Source organism: Eurosta solidaginis, chromosome 4 (assembly GCF_040869045.1).
Source record: "Eurosta solidaginis isolate ZX-2024a chromosome 4, ASM4086904v1, whole genome shotgun sequence".
NCBI classification, from domain to species: domain Eukaryota; kingdom Metazoa; phylum Arthropoda; class Insecta; order Diptera; family Tephritidae; genus Eurosta; species Eurosta solidaginis.
Window position 1 is genome coordinate 31,085,884 of NC_090322.1, and position 11,908 is coordinate 31,097,791.

Genomic DNA, 11,908 nt, shown 5'->3' on the forward strand with positions numbered 1-11,908 from the left:
AATTTGTACAGTAAAGTGAATCAATTTTTAATGAAAAATACAGAGGAAAAATATATCAAATTCTTCAAACTATTATAAAAAATATTCTTTAGCAGAAAATTAGCCACCCACTGCAGTTCCCTAGAAATTATCCGGAGAATTCAACCATATACAAACCATATGACAAATCTTGAATTGCATTCTCCCAAAAACCTTAAATTTTGAGTTAATCTGTTTACAATAAGACGAGTGATATATGTTTCTATAATTCTTTTATTTTACCATCAAAAACACAAATTTTATAAAACTGTTAACGGCTACTGCTTAGAAGTATGAACTTATGAATAACACAGGCAATCAATCTTAGGCCAAGTCTAAAGACCCATGTCTAGTTGGCGTCACATAGTGTAATTAAAAACAAAAAAATTCAGTCATTCCATTTCTTTTATACATTTCATGAAATTAAAGTTTTAAAATTAACTTATATTGCTTGTTTAATATTTTGACAAATATTAATTATTTTATTATAAATACTTAAATATAAAATCAAAATATAACGAATTTTATATATTATGATTGGCGTTTAAAAAGATAAGCATTTTAGCCTTTTCATCATCTAAGCGCATTCTTCTCTCGCTTAAAATAAGGCCGGCTTGAGAAAAAAGTCTTTCACAGGGAACCGATGTTCCTAAACACCCCAACTTTTCGCGAGCTATAGGAGATAGATTGGGATACTTGTAATTGTTTTTCTGCCACCATAAAAAATGATCAGCTTTTCGTGCAATTACAGTTTCTTCTATATACCTCTGCACTTCGATAATTGCTCTTGAATGAGTTGTGCCTTGCGGTCTCTTTGGTCTTTGCGTTGATTATTTTTGAGTTCGATCTTTCGCTTGTCTGTAAAAATTACCCAAACCACGTGGCTGCTTTTCTAGCCGACTTCACAATGTCGTCGTTCTAGTTGTTGCACAAGTTTGCTTTGTTCCGTTCGCTGTTTCGGAAAGTAAAGCACACAGATGAGCAATGATGAACGATACCTCACTATCGATGATTGCATCGCTGCTATTAGTATTAGAATTTCATGCTGAAGGAAAATCGCCAATCGCTATAATCGCTATTGGCGATATTCTGCCAGAGGTGATTGTCATTCAAAAGAATCGAATGAAGGAAAATAGCCAATCACTGATATATTTGGATTGCAATAGCTATAGCTATTAGCGATTTGTCAATAGCGGCGATGCAATCACCAATAGCGAAATATCGAGCCATCACTACCATTAATCGATTACATTGATTTCGCTTTCCGGTCTTGTCTTTACGTGTGAGTGTGGGTCATCCTCTACTCAACGTCAATTTTGGGGCTTTTTTGCGTTGAGTGGAAAAATAAAATAGGCCTCAAGGTTGGCTGCTTTGCTTCCCTCGGGCGTTTTGGCAGAGTTAGGAGATGCAATGCCTCCTGGACCAGGAGTTAGGGCGGTTTTATGCACTCCTAATAGGAATCAGTGACATTGGAAAAATGGCGTGGTGCCAATAAAAAACCTAACCTTAATTTTATACATACATACATAAACTAACGGAATATCTGGCGTGACGCCATAAAAATCAAACGTGTTTCATATATGAACGGAACTTTTACCCATAACGGGATACTGGAAAAACATGGCAACAAGCCATATATTGAATTTTCAAATATATACATATTAAAAAATTAACTTTTATACAAATAACGGAATTGAAAGATAATCTGGCAGTATAAGGGCTCTTTTAAGCACCTTGGCAAACGACGCTTGCGAATGCAGTGTCAATTAAAACCACAAAAAAAAAAAAAAGATTTCGCAAGTAAACGCTCAATAAATTCTTGGATTTTTTATTTTGAGCCAAACCATGAACGACACTCGGACAAATTTTTAAATCCATGAAATTTGAAAAGGGACCCTACTTCTGTTGCTTGGAAAATTAGCTAGCCTAACAGGGTTATAGCGATCTATATATTTACTTTGGCCAGTCATTAGCCGTTCAATCTTTTTCCAACTAAAGAAGAGCCCGAAACCCATCTGTAAGTCTAAAAAAAACATTGTCGAGTTCCTCTAAAATTATTTGATAATTACCGATCATGGAATGGCAAAACTTATGCTGAAAACCTAGCTATTAAATTAGCGATTTGGACTAAGGTACGTAAGTGAAGATATGTAAATTTGGTCTACAAAAAAAAAAGAGTTTCATGCCTTCCAGACCACCGCTCTCGAAGCTTCCATCAAGATGTCGGAACATAATTTTCAGATGTGATGACCATATTCAATTCTAGTCTTTCCTTAAAGTATCGTTCTTATGCGGGAAATGCATACTTTATTAGGAAAAGAGGATTTCCTGTTGTTTGAAATTGAAACAAAAAAATTAACCCATTAAAGTTATTTAGATTTGCAATGCGTTATCCCTAAACCCCGGGATTTTTTGAAAGGTAATCCTGGAAAGCAAAATGGCTCACGGAATCCGCAGCGCTCTTTAGTACAATGCAAAGATGGATTTACAAAAACGCATAAGCTCCAATTCGAAGAAAGTGATAACGCGTTTCATTATTACATCTTATGCCGCTGGGAAAGCGAAGCATCCAAAGGGCTTATGTAAATCCATCTTAAGTTTTAGGTGTAGCTGGCTGCATGGCAGTCATGTAAATGTATTGGCAGCTCTAACTAGAGAACAGTTGGAGCGCCAATGTGGTAATATTGTTTATTTGTGTAAATATTTGAAACCAAAACATAATGAAAAAGCAAGCGTATTTTAAAAAATTTAAGTTATAATAAACAAAGAATTGTGCGGTGTGTTTGCCGCTTCCTTGGCAGTCGTGAAGGAACAAAAAACTATGAGGTGCGGTAATAACTTACAATAGGGGCCAACTGCTAATACGCGTCCAAAAATATCGTGCTCGCCTATAGCCTATAGTTTTCCAATAAGAACAACGAACTACGAACGTCTGACATGTGAGTATAACACCCGCAATTTATTATAACAACAATTTATAAAAAGCACAAACATTTAAGCATTCGTACAACAAAATATCTGGATTTTAATAAGCACAGTGCATTAAGTAGCATTACAGTTTTTTTTTAAACAACAACAATTAAAGAACTTAGAATGACGTTTCGGTTATACCGTTATTTGCACAAGTGTTTTGCATGGAAAGGTAGAAGAAAAAACATTGCCTAGCTATATTTTGTACGTGCAGTTTCTATTAATTAGTTCTGTGTATTTATCAGCTCCAAAGTACATACAAATCGCATTCATAAATCAAAATGAGTTACCAGTCTATTGCTTATCCAGCCGCTTTCGCTTTACTTATCTTAGTAGCTACTCTAGATTTATCCGCAGCGGAAACTGAATGCCCATCGTTAAATGACGCTGATAATTTATCGCAAACTCAATTGATTGAGCGCCTAACACATGGCTGCCGTTATGATCGGCTGGAGCGCCCTATAACCTACACTGAATCTGGTGGGGAGCGCCAACCAATCGATGTTTATGTGCGCGCTTATATATATTTTATGCAAAATTTAGAAGCACATGATTTGCAATTTAAAATTCATGTTTTACTACAATTACGCTTTCTCGATCCACGTTTAACTTTTCGTAAGGTTGCACCCAAACGTAGACAACCGATTTTGGGTGAAAAACAATTGCGTGATACGTTGTGGATGCCGCATATTTTCCTGGCAAATGAAAGGGATTCAAGTTTGTTGGGTAAGTCACATTTTTATTTGTTGTTTTGCAAGCATATTTTCATGCTATCATTTCTATAATAAACTAGGTACCAATGAGAAGGACATACTCACATCTATTTCTCCTGATGGCACTGTCATTATTTCCTCGCGTATTAAGGCTACACTTTATTGCTGGATGAATTTAGAAAAATTTCCCTTCGATGAGCAACAGTGCAGCACTATACTCGAAAGTTGGATGTATAATACTTCAGAGTTGGTACTACACTGGGAACAAAAGCGTCCTATAACTATCGATCCTGCGCTGCATCTAACTGAATATATTCTACATGGTGCTTGGTCAAATGAAACTGTTGTAAATGCTGATTTAAACGATTTAAGGCATGGCGCTTTCGCTGGCAACTATAGCTCGCTGAGTTTCACAGTACATTTAACGCGTGAAGTTGGTTTCTATATTATGGACTATTTCCTTCCATCAATACTAATTGTAGCAATATCTTGGGTATCATTTTGGTTGCAAGCGGATCAATCGCCTCCACGTATTATGTTGGGTACCAGCACGATGTTGACTTTTATAACTCTTGCCTCTGCTCAAGGTGAGTGTATATTGCGGAGGAGTGTAAGATTGTTCTCGCCTACCAGATCAAAATCCATATCTTACAATTTGGTGCCTAAGTGGCCATTTCTAAACCAATGTCTTAATGTCTTACTATCAAATTAGTTGTTTGTTGGGGTCATTAAGTCTATGTCCGGTCCTCATGGACCGGCCAGTTGAAACTAGTTGTTTAAGGACAAAGGTGCGAAACGTTCAATTCAGTATAATGGTGTGTACATCCTTAACCGAATTAACAACAGCATAGGACAATCTCCCATTCATCCGTTGAAATATCAGTATAAACTAATTCGCCATTAACACTCTGTACACTACTTACAGGCAAAACCCTACCCAAAGTCAGTTACATAAAGGTTTCCGAGGTATGGTTTCTCGGTTGTACGCTATTTATTTTTGGCAGCCTCATAGAGTTTGCTTTTGTCAACACAATATGGCGTCGAAAACGTAATGTGGATGTTAAAAAAATGAATAGCAAACATATACTGAAATCAACATTATCGCCACGTCCCTCGCGCCGCTCCTCTCAATCCCGTTCTCGTTCATTTTGCGCGCCACCTACCACAAAGCTACTTCCTATGCACGATCCACCAACATTTAATAATTATTTAACCGTACATAGTATGCCAATTCAAACAATACATGAAAATGTTGAACTGGACAATGTATCAAAGATAACTACTTTTAGTGGGACAACAATGAATACTGGTGATTCATTAAGTTGTAGTAAAAATGACTTGATTAGTATGGAGGAAGGTGGAATGTATGCAAATAATGGTTGGACAACGCTTACACCGCAGGAGATATCAATGTGGATTGATCGGAAAGCGCGTTGTGTATTTCCAATGGCTTTTCTTGTTTTTAATGTATTCTTTTGGACGTTCGTTTATGTGGTGTAATATATGAGCACAGAGATTGTCACGTTTTTAATATTAAATTTAAGTGCTGCGCTGTTTCAAGATATTGCAGAGAATATATGCACCCTTTAAAGTTTAGATAAGAGTTTGTTTTACTGTGAACGTTATATACATTCTTTAAGTTGATAATTTTGTATCTACATAGTTTTATATACAGTATTATATGTTTGACATTATTTAACTGCTGTGCTGTTTTTATATATATGGCTCTGGAAGTCAACAAAGTATTTACTAATAAAATGATAATCAACAATTGAAAGATTTGTGCATTTCATTGATTCTACACCTATTCCGAATTATTTTAAGTTAGGACAAATGGTTTTTATGCGTTCCTCTTCCGCGAGTTCTGGATATTTTTCTTCAAGTACTGGATTCACCGGGCAATTTCCGACATAAAGGTCCGACGCCTGTCTATGGAGTTCACCAAGGACCTGCTTGTGTTTTTTCGCTTCATACGGCTGGGTTCTCAGGTGCCGTATTTCCTCAAAATGCTTACGGAGATGACTCCTTAGGCCCCTAGGCGGTGCTGGTTCGTCAATCAGATGTCTGTTGGGATGCCCAGGTTTCTGGGTATTCAACAGAAGCTGTTTGGTCAGCATCTCATTTCTCTCCCTGATGGGGAGTATTCTCGCCTCATTATGCAGATGGTGTTCTGGGGACATAAGAAGACAGCCCGTGGCGATTCTGAGAGCAGTATTTTGGCAGGCCTGTAGTTTCTTTCAGTGGGTAGTTTTTAGGCTTGGCGACCATATGGGTGACGCGTAGCACGTAATCGGCTGGCTAATTGCTTTGTATGTGGTCATGAGCGTTTCTTTATCTTTTCCCCAGGTACTGCCAGCAAGGGATTTGAGGATTTTATTACGGCTCTGAATTCTCGGAACAATTGTGGTTGCGTGCGCACCAAAATGTAGATCCTGATCAAACGCCACACCCAAGATTTTGGGGTGTAGGACAGTCGGTAGCGTAGTGCCATCGACGTGGATGTTCAATATGGTCGACATTTGGGGCGTCCATGTTGTAAATAAGGTCGCGGAAGATTTAGTCGGTGACAATGCCAGGTTTCGCGGGGCGAAAAAACTGGAGAGATCAGGGAGATAGCCGTTTATTTTATTGCATAGCTCATCGATCTCTGGGCCTGGGCCTGTGGCCATTATTGTGCAGTCATCGGCGTAGGAAACGATTGTGACTCCTTCCGGTGGTGAAGGTAGCTTAGATATGTAGAAATTAAACAAAAATGGGGATAGGACACCACCCTGTGGCACCCCTTGTTTAATACTCCTAGGTTTTGATGTTTCGTTTCTGAATTGCACCGATGCCTGCCGACCACCCAGATAATTTGCGGTCCACCTTTTAAGACATGGGGGAAGGGTAGACCCTTCCAGGTCTTGCAGTAATGAGCCATGGTTGACCGTATCAAAAGCTTTTGATAGGTCTAGCGCTACGAGTACTGTTCTATGGTGGGGGTATTGATTCAAACCGCAATTTATCTGGGTGCTAATGACATTTAGCGCGGAGGTAGTGCTATAGAGTTTTCTGAAGCCATGCTGATGAGGGGCTAGCTGCAAATGTGCTTGGAAATAAGGGAGCAAAATGGCTTCAAGCGTCTTTGCCACTGGCGATAGGAGAGATATCGGACGATATGACTCACCTACGTTAGCTGGTTTCCCAGGCTTTAGTAGCGGGACCACCTTGGCCATTTTCCATTTCTCGGGTATGGCAAAGGTGGAGAGAGACAGGTTGAAGACATGCGCTAAATATTTGAAACCCCCTTTCCCTAGGTTTTTAAGCATCGGCATGGCTATGCCGTCTGGGCCCACTGCTTTGGATGGTTTAGCGCGACCAATGGCGTCCTCAACCTCTTTAGCGGTGATGGTGATTGGTGACGCGCTGAATTTGTGTTTATGTGCGTGTCTATTGACTCTCCGTCTATCTTTGTCGACCGTAGGATGCATTATATATTGTCGGCAGAAAGCGCTCGCGCATTTTTCCGCATCCGACAGCACCTTATCGCCAAAGGCGATGGAAACTTTGTCTTTGTGCTTAGTCGGATTCGATAGGGACTTTACGGTGGACCAAAGTTTACCTACACCGGTAAAGAGGTTACAACCTCTTAGGTGCTCTTCCCATTTCGCCCGCTTGTGTTCGTCCACAAGCAATCTGATGCGTTGGTTTATATCCCTTATTTGGGGGTCGCCTGGATCAAGCTGTCTTATAAGTTCGCGTTCCCTCGCCAAGCTCGCGGCCTCCGCCGGGAAGTGGGGCCGGATTTCGGGAATTCTTCCGGCGGGAATGAAATGTGCCGAGGCGGATTCAATGACCTTACGGAAGGCACGCTCCCCTTGGCGGGCATCAGTCGGCAAGGGGAGCGTGCCTTCCGTAAGGTCATATGACCCCCATATTTTGCGCATAACTATTTATTGTTCATAATCTTATATCTACTTTATATAATTAAAATATTATGCTGTAGAAATCTCTTTAAACAATTTAAAGCGTACAAGTGTTTGTTCAGATATTTGGCTAGTTAAGTGATGCAAATATACACACACTAAATGCAATTCAATACATACATACTTTATCAGTCAATTGTATATTAATCAAAATTAACTAGAACTGCCCGTATGCATTCAAAGCTCTTCTTTGTTCACTGCCTCATTCTTGCTTGCATCACCCTTTCGTTTTGTTTTTTGCATCTTTGCCTTTCTCTTTTCCTCTTCATAATCCTCATCATCACTTTCGCTCTGCGCTGGCAGTGTCTCCTGCAAACATTTTCGATCATCTTTTGCCAATACTTCATCTTCACAAAGATGTGCTATAAGCGTTTTTTTATCTTGTTTATTGAAGTACCAATCGGATATAACATCATCATAATTTCCAAGCATATCTTCACATTGCGCTTTCATTTGTGTCACTTCTACAGGTGGCCTATCCCACAGCTCATAAGGTATACCCAAATCCACCTTAACACCCTTGTCCACAAGTCCATGTAACGTTTTGAATGTTTGTGACATGCCCTTGGCAAATCGTGTACTATCTTTGCGCTCTTTATGTAAATTATATTCCAAAACACGATCGCAAACATTTTCCGTCGACTCAATTAAACGCAGCTCGCTGCGTCTGTACTCGGTGCGCTTCTTTGGTTTTACATCGTCGAGTGAGTAGCTATTGGTTAAATAAAAATAATTTAAAACGTTTAGAATTTAATTTCTTGCTAATAATTTTCCAACTTACCCCACTTCAAGCATTTCATGCGATTTGCCGGTTTCCTTGAGCCGCTCTTGCAATTCAGTAGCCAATATTTTGCATGCCTCACAGCGGCTAGCGTAGCGCACGCCCTGCTCCTCTTCGGGTCCTGCTTTGACGAAGCACAAGAAGAGCATGACAATTATGTTGAATTGCCGCAACATCTTTGCTGTACTGTAAATTATTAACTTATGCCACTTTTACGTATTTCTTGCAACACAAATTAAAACCGCGTCTCAGAATGCAATTTGCAAAAACAGCGTCTGACGTGTTGTTTACCTGGGGCTGTGGCGAGGTTGCCATATTCAAGTTTGTGTTGGTAACACGGTGCATTTGGTGCGAGACCTCGGAATGGAGGTCTGCTTTGCCGGCAGTTGTCGTAGCGGACCTTTTACAGCGATTGTGTTTAGGCAAATTAATTTATGCGACCTTTTATGTGCGAAATGATTATTTTTTTAAATTGTGAAGACGCATAGTTGTTATTTTATTTGAGGTATAGGTATACGTCGATATCAGGATCTTCTTTCGAATGCCAAATTGAAGCAAATTGAGGTTTTAAGAGTTAATTAATGCACCTCTTGTTCTTTCTATAGGCTATAGGACGTATTTTCGCCATAGCCCTCTTGAGTCCCTCTTCTGTTACATCTGCTTCAAAATATCCATCGCTATAATTTTCGTACTTAGTACAATTCACGGCGTTCCTCCATTGCTGCCACCATACGACCTGCTTTGACTGCAAGTCTACTAAAAACTACTTACTTTATTGCTCTTAAATGTGAGCGGCTGATCCCTACACTCCATGGAGGGTAGAAAAAGATATCCGACAGCATGTTTTTCTTCTTGTACCGATTAACACACCCACATCCTTTGTAGGAAACTGATTCGGTACGCTCCTTTAACCTGCACCATTATAGGACTAGCCTACCCAACTCGGGACTATCGAATATACCACGGTCCACCTTTTAGTCCATCTTATCTCCTCCTTTCGTGAAGAACATGGAATCGTTGGCGTTTCACTTGTTAAGTATGTAAGCGTATGATACATTTTTGTTGGATCCTTCCGCTATGGCCCACACTTAATATAGGATCCACAGCTCCAGGTATCCCACCTGTTTTGCACTATGCACCAGTCAGGCTTACTCCATCGGCCCTTTTTTATTCCTGCCTCAGCTTTATCTAATTAAACGAATGCTCTAAGCTTCGCAACATTATGGTACACATTCGATCACCCATCTGCTATTGGATTGATGAGTTTGTTGCATCGCGTCATCAACGCCGGTCTGACGCAACGTGCGAGACTGTACCAACACAAACAACTCCGCAAAAAACCATCTGGTTGTACATATCAGTGAATTATTTGCTTAGTGAAGCCCGGACGTTTCACAGAAGGGTTTTTCAGTGGCCTTCCTGTCCGAAATGTGCCGCGTGAATAACGAAATTTCCATAAGACATTAACCGAGGATATAAGCGGACTGGCAGAACAACAAATTAAAAGGACATGTAACTACTAAAGTAGTGGAAGCAAGTTATTGTCTATCGTTTGTTCAACCCACCTAAGCAAAATGGTGTTTATTAACATTGTTAACCGTGTATCGAACAACCTTGAATGAAGCGGGACATAAGGTAGATAGATTGTGGTGAGGCTATGCTAGGTCGAAGGACTTAAATGACTATTGTGTCCTCATTCTTTTCACAGCACCTCGTCCAAGGGCATATCAGAATGGTGCTTCGAATTAGAAAGTATATGGGACGGTAAGCGCGCCCTACCAAATATGCCTGTTATTCGGCATTCCTCGTTTTATAAGGCGAACTTTAAGTTACCAACTGGTGGTGATTTGAGTTGGGTTATCTCTTTCACTTAGAATATCAACCGAGCTTGTCCATTTTTAGCTTCTCTTCCAGAGGATTTTTTTATAGCGCTGGTTTATCCAAGGCTTCGACGCCCTTCGAAGCACAACTTTTCCGTTTGACTCAAACGTTAGACCCCGAGCTGAGAGAGGGATTGAGAATAGTCTGTCGTATTTGTAATTACATTTGTTCAACTTCAAGAACCCCTCTCAATCTATCATCAAGGTCGCCAATTGGGAGCACCACCTTTCTCTCCTAGCCACTGTGCCAAACTTATGTCCTGTTTGCATAAAAATACCTAGCCAGCTCTAAATCTAAGGCTTATCATTCCGTTTGTATCAGGAAAAGGACCGTACATCTTTTGAAGAAGTTTTCCCTCAAATACTTTGAGGGCTATCAGAATAGTCATACATCAGGCAGAGCATTTGAATAAGAGGCTTATGTAGCGTAATTTTTTTTCGTCGATAGGAATTTACTTAATCATCTACTCAGTTCAAACAAGCACTTGGGATAAAAAAATATGCTTCGTTGGATTTCTAGGCTGGCATTGTTTTGCTGGTTCTCAGATAGCCGAAGTTTTTGCTTCGCCTATTTTTCCATGCCAGATAAGGTAAAACCTACGCCGCTTTACTATGGCCAATGACATCAATATCAAGATCTGCTTATGCTAATATCCAGTACCACTTCGCTTTGTCTGAAACCTTGCTTTGATTGGAATGGCTCAGAGAGGTCCTTTAATGAAAAAAATATGCAGAGGAAGATCTGGCGTGAATTTTTTACACAGGCGGATTTTATTTCCTTTATTTAGATCTATTATGCTAGACCTTTCAACCTTTTATTGTATGTATAGGCTTTTAATGTATTTAGGTATCTCTTTAGGCCTTTTGCTCCATCTCACGAAGGGATTAAGAGTCACGCCACTAGCGAAAGTCTCTGCCTTGCGAGAGCAACTCATTTGGATTTGAATGTCAACTGGCACTTCATCCTCCAGCTCACAAAAGCGATAGATTTATGTATCGTATAGATTTACCTTACTTAGGTGATATCATAGACTAGAATGTCCCGTATAGTATCCAGTAAGAGTTGGCAGGTCCTCTGTGCTTAGATTAATGAGTGTGGTTGATACTCTTGTTGCTGTGAGTATAAACAACTTGGCCTGCCTTCACCCTGGGCATTCAGTCTAGTTCGTTCGAAATACTTTGTTTCCCAGGTACATATTGTTTCCCTCCCCTCCTGTGTGACTTTGCGAGTTCAGCTATATCACCTTGCTTGGCTATTTAGTCTGCCTGCTTATTACCTTAAATGTCTCTAACGCTCGGGAACCCATTCTAACAAAACCTTGTTTTTGGCTGCAGCAGCTTCGAAGTAATTGTGTAAGACTGCAGGGCACGTAAGGCTACCTGGTTGTCTGACATAATGAGGATATTCTTCGAAGTTGAACTTCTTCCTAGATATGCTCTATCGCAAACTTCTATTGCATGGATTTCTGCTTGAAAAATAGTGGAGTAGCATCCCATTCGTATCGATCTCTTGAAGGTCGGCCCATCTCTCGTTTTTCCGTCATCAATTTTTGATACATAAGTGAAGTAGACCTTGTAGTG

At 40.0% G+C, this 11,908-nt stretch overlaps 2 protein-coding genes across 3 annotated transcripts; one reads left to right on the forward strand and one right to left on the reverse strand.

The window, feature by feature from the left end:
• The first annotated feature begins 3,017 nt into the window (after positions 1-3,017).
• Positions 3,018-5,515, forward strand: LOC137249526 (pH-sensitive chloride channel 2). 2 transcript variants are annotated; one of them, XM_067781125.1, is made up of 4 exons: positions 3,018-3,160; positions 3,234-3,714; positions 3,782-4,288; positions 4,627-5,515. In XM_067781125.1, the coding sequence occupies exons 2-4, from the start codon at positions 3,270-3,272 to the stop codon at positions 5,199-5,201; spliced, it is 1,527 nt and encodes a 508-aa protein (XP_067637226.1). In that variant the 5' UTR covers positions 3,018-3,160; positions 3,234-3,269; the 3' UTR covers positions 5,202-5,515. The 2 variants fall into 2 exon arrangements, with proteins under 2 accessions (XP_067637226.1, XP_067637225.1); XM_067781124.1 differs by having other exon boundaries at positions 3,071-3,714; positions 4,627-5,513.
• Positions 5,516-7,668: 2,153 nt separating this feature from the next.
• On the reverse strand, positions 7,669-8,724 carry CNPYb (protein canopy b). The gene is made up of 2 exons (XM_067778735.1): positions 8,448-8,724; positions 7,669-8,378 (listed from the first exon to the last, which is right to left on the reverse strand). Exons 1-2 carry the CDS (start codon positions 8,621-8,623, stop codon positions 7,844-7,846), a joined length of 711 nt encoding a protein of 236 aa, XP_067634836.1. The 5' UTR covers positions 8,624-8,724; the 3' UTR covers positions 7,669-7,843.
• Positions 8,725-11,908: the final 3,184 nt, after the last annotated feature.